A 5000-nucleotide genomic window follows, 5' to 3' on the forward strand; every position below is an offset into this window, starting at 1 on the left:
TACAATGACTGAGCTATGACTAACAGACATATCATTTTCTGTATGACAATTAAGCACACACCCAAAAATCCACTCTTTGTTACACTGACGTACTGATCACTGACACTATCTCTATTGTATGAATAACAAGTTCACTGATTCTTAACCTAGCGTCCAAATTTTGTGCTAAGGTAACAGCAACCATCCTTCCTTTCTTTAGCCTCATCTGGGACAAGTTTTTGGATTCAAAAAATAAAACAAAAAAAAACTTTTTCCCATGATGAAACAAGCTATTAAGTTCAAATTTCATAACCGCATTCCATTTATGTGTCTAAAGGGAGCACTAAAGTGTTATGAATTTTAAAGCAACAATTATCTACAACTCTATTTGCACTTCCTTTGGCAAGTCTACAATTAAAATGTGCCTAAGCACTTGAAAATTTAAATATCAATTTGTTCGGTATTTGTAATGCATCTGCCACTGCTGTTGCTACTATTTTTAATATAATATTTAATGTTTTGAAATTGCAATTTCACACTTCTGCAATTAAAATAAGAAATTTAAAGACTGAGAAGTTTCACATTTATTTTCATTCTTTTTGGTGTAATGAGCGATCAAATATTAAAAAATAAGACCCATAAAATCACAGCCAACACTTGCAAAAATGCCCTGCGCTAAAAGTCCAAAGCAGGTAACCCACATTACCTGCTGCAACATAACTGCTTGCTGCTGCTGAAGAAGTGCTTGAAGCTGCTGTGGAGACAACACTTGCTGCTGGAGAATCTGCTGCATTTGCTGAGGGGTGATCACCTGGGGAGTCATCATGGCCACTGACACAGGCACCTGCACAGAGAAAGAAAGATATCATCATCAAACGCGTTTTAGTTCGCCTCCATCACAGCTGTACATCTTTTTTATTTTGTACCAAAGATGGACCATAATTTTTGCATAATATTTATCACTGCAAAGTTCCAGTTTCAGTCAGAATCTGTTATTTTAAGACCACAGTTCTGTGGCACTCTATTTCCAGAGGCATCACATTCGATCAGACTCAAGCTTTACGTTTCGCATCTCTTATGTATTCCTGCAAGAAATTTCAGCATTGGCTAGTACAAATGTGTATTTAAAAATAAATGATCACATGGCAGGGCTCTCAACACTTCATAATCAATCATCTTATCAAGTGTCATAATGTTACGAATGGAAAAATCTATTGAGACTGTTTCAAAAGATATGATTAAAACAGACAGAAAAATAAGTATCTTAAAGCACTAAATGTTTTACACAATAAAGACACTTAGCCTAGAAAAATATCTGTACAATACATCATTTCAGTATAAGAAAACCTTTCTTGTTCAGTTATTCTTTTAAGGAAGGCTGATTTACATAAGAAAAACAATACCACAGTTGGCAGCATTGCAGTACAGAGTGGAGGACACCATCTCAGTTACCTGCTCTTCACCAAAGGAAATGTGTTTACAGTCATTCCTAACTGAAAAAATGAAAACTTGGAAATCTTGTCACAAGATTACTAGTTTTTCCCATTAAACTCCAAGAGAAGGTATTTTTGTTCAGCTACTACTCCGGATATAACTTTACTTTCTGTTTGCTATACACTCAGAGGAAATACATATATATATACACACACACACACACATATATATATATATGTAAATACCCACCTGCATACATGTTCTCAGCTCTATCTGTGTGTGAGTGGGGAAGACACAGCAGCTACATGGGTTTGTGCGTGTAAGAGAGAAAAGTCTTGCAAAAGAGCCTGAGGAATGTGCCAAGATGCGGCAGTAGACGCACTGTGTGAAACCATTTCTTGAACTAACCAGTAAATAATCAAACTGCTGTCAGCAGGGCAAGTTTTCCACCCTCGAAAAAGCAGCCACTTTCTCGTCTTGCAAAAGTCAATTGTTTTTTTTGTAAGTAATAGCAAGCTGTTACCTAAATATTGTTTTGCCACATGTTTTAGGACATTGCAGTCTTCTGCAAATCAGCAAAGATAACATTATTATTAATAAAATAAATCACAAGCCAATCTTAAACCAATCTATTACTTTTATATTTCTATTACTTGAAAGAGAAACACAAGCCTTTTGAATTTTACATTTAGAAGAAATTACTTCATCTCATATTATATAGAACACCACTTCACACATATCACGGCATAAATTTAATTCTTAAACTATTGACTAATTAAGAGTATTTTTGTCTTAACGCTCTTTCTGAAAGTAAAATTAACCACCATTATCAAAAAGTCCGATCACTTTCTGCAAATAAATGATTAAGAATAAAAATTCTGACATTCATTCCTAAAATACGAGTTAAAGAGACAAAACAGACTTTCATGCATAACCAAATACTTACAGCGTATTCATCTCACTTACCTTTAGCCATCCAGAAGTTAAACATTTAATCTCAGCTACCACTGGACTCCCTCTGTGGTCAACAGAATAAGGAAATCCTGAGGACAGTCCATCTGATCTAGTTTAGATACCTATCTGAGCCCGGGATTAATCACCCTCTGAAGGTGCCTGGTGCTCTCCATTGAATACAGATTGGCTTTGACTACATAGTCAACTTCCAGATGGTTAAAGTTGGTTGTTACTCTTAGTGATGGTTTCGTAGTGGCTGAAGCGCCATATCTATGCAGTAATGTTTATTCTAAGTCTACCAGGTCTTAGGGGCAAGGCAAACCAGTTTTTACAAGTTTGGGGATGAGCAATGAGAAAAATTTGACCTGGAGTCAGTGTTCAATTTCCACTGAAGCCAGTAAGAATTTCCTCTTTTCACATGAGATCTGAATTTGCCTTCTTGCAGTAATTTTGCCTCAGTGATACTGTTCAACCACAGTATGTCAAAAAGTAATGAAAAGGGAGGGAGGCAGACAGACACCTTCCCAATTAAACCATTAACTTTAACCTTTAAACCCTGAAAAACTTCTACCATTATATACCTACTACTACAAAATATAGCAAATGGTGATGACGTTGATATTTGTTACCCCTTTTCGCCTCTCATCTTTACATCCTCTCTTCGCGTCCACTGGCTTACGTACTTCTAAACACACGAGTAAAAATTCTGATTTAAACAGAATGAAACTTAACTCTGCAAGTGGCACTGATTTATTGTGGTCAGTGCTAAAGATTCTAGCTAGTAAGACACAGGACATGCTATTCTAATAGCTCTAAATACAGACTCCCATTTAGCAGGCACATTTCTGCTAGCTTTTGCAGCATTTATTCTGAATCTCACTGGCCACGTATTTGTTCTTAATCTGGAAGCTCACAGGCTTTGTGGTACTCTCTAAGAGCTTTTCAGTTCCATTTTTTTTCCCCGGTATTTTTCAACAGTCACTTTCAATTGTATTTTTGAAGCAGAAAACTTAATTCACCTGTTTTTCAGGATGATGGAAAAGAGCGTGAAAGAAATGGACCTAGTTAAGATCATTAGTACAAATACGCACTTACGCAGCGTGGCCTTAAATAGGGCCTTTAACAGAATTTTCTGCAAAGATCCACATATGTATATGCTCACCACTCTCTTATCCTACTTGGTATATAGCTTCTTCTCCATAGCTAAAGGACAAGGCATTTTGAAAACTACTTGAATTTCAAATTAGCAATACTTATTAAGCAAAGTCATTTCTCTAATTGTAATTAAGCAATATAAATGGTACATTCCACGGCCTTCAGTGATACACCAGACTGCACTTTATTTCTTTCTGGCATAGTGCAAGCATGGTATCTGGGTCTGAACAATATCAGAAAACTGCTATTTTATGGCCAAAGTTATGCATTAGGTATATTCCTCTGTTGTAGTGCCTGCATTTTCCAGGATTTCTGATTTGATGTTATACAAATGCAGCAAAGAGACAAATTCAGGCACTTTTTCATAAAAAATCTCTCAATGTATCCAAAGTCAGTTCAGGTAGATGACAGTAGAGGGACCCAGTGAAAACATTTGATCAAATGAATTATGTGGTTCATTTCAGTGGGCCACAAACTCTCAACAAATTCTCAAACAGACCTCTCATGAAAAGCTGAAGAGACAACATGAAATATGTGATTTATAACTGCAACCCACTTGATACAAGATGTCCTGAAAGAAAACTAACTCCCAACTCTATTACAAAGGTTGTTGTGTACAAGAATCCTACAAAACACTGCGGGTCTTATGTCATCCAAAGAACATGCAAATTATTGTCTGACTTAGGCTCTGAGTTTTGAAGAGTTTTTCATGCCTCTGACATATGCTGTCCCCATTTCTCTGAACTACACTAAAAGTCCATCTTAATAACACTATTATATACAAAAATAAGCACATTTTAACACATTAGCATTTCAGGGAAAAACAAAACAAAACTTTAAGCTGTCTTATTATTACATGTACTAATTAAAGAAGAGCTGTGACACAGTATGAAAAGACTGATATTGGAAATTAGACAGACCCCAGCCCATACAGTATGGCTTCAGAAATGAAGATGAACATTTTTGGAGCCTAGCAAATCTACTTTTCCCCACATCAGTTTACTAGAGGAATGGTGGAGGTCGAGCCTGTGAGTTTAACCCCACTCTTTTGTCATGCATGAAAAATTCAGCTTTACCTATAAAGTAGCTTGTCAGGTAAATGCTCATCTACTGTTCCTATGGACTAAGTGATAACAAGAAGCACTCAAAATTCAATTCTCTTATGTTACCTATGTATCATATTGCTAATGCCACAAATGACAGGCAGCATAACTAGCCTACATCTTCAGTTAGCTTTCTTATTTTTTAGAAGTCTTGATAACGTGCATGCATTTTTGCAGAAATGTTGACCAATCTGACTCTGATTCAGAAACAAATACAGCAAATGCATACATACTATTTTTATTCCAAATTCCTTTTATTTTGAAGATAAGGTATTGATAATGAAAATAATACACAAAATAACATTAGCTTGCAGTGCTTTCCAAGCAAGAGAGCACAAAATCACATACACTAATAATATTCAGAGCTGGTTCAAG

At 35.9% G+C, this 5000-nt stretch overlaps 1 protein-coding gene across 1 annotated transcript in view; it reads right to left on the reverse strand.

Annotated features, from left to right (window-relative positions):
* The window catches only part of FOXP2 (forkhead box P2), a 421770-nt gene that overhangs the window by 58753 nt on the left and 358017 nt on the right, over positions 1–5000 (reverse strand). Inside the window, exon 6 of the mRNA XM_062583508.1 lies at positions 686–823. Coding sequence (XP_062439492.1) covers positions 686–823 — 138 coding nt within the window. The remainder of the gene's footprint in view (positions 1–685; positions 824–5000) is intronic.

Source organism: Rhea pennata, chromosome 1 (assembly GCF_028389875.1).
Source record: "Rhea pennata isolate bPtePen1 chromosome 1, bPtePen1.pri, whole genome shotgun sequence".
Lineage (NCBI taxonomy): Eukaryota > Metazoa > Chordata > Aves > Rheiformes > Rheidae > Rhea > Rhea pennata.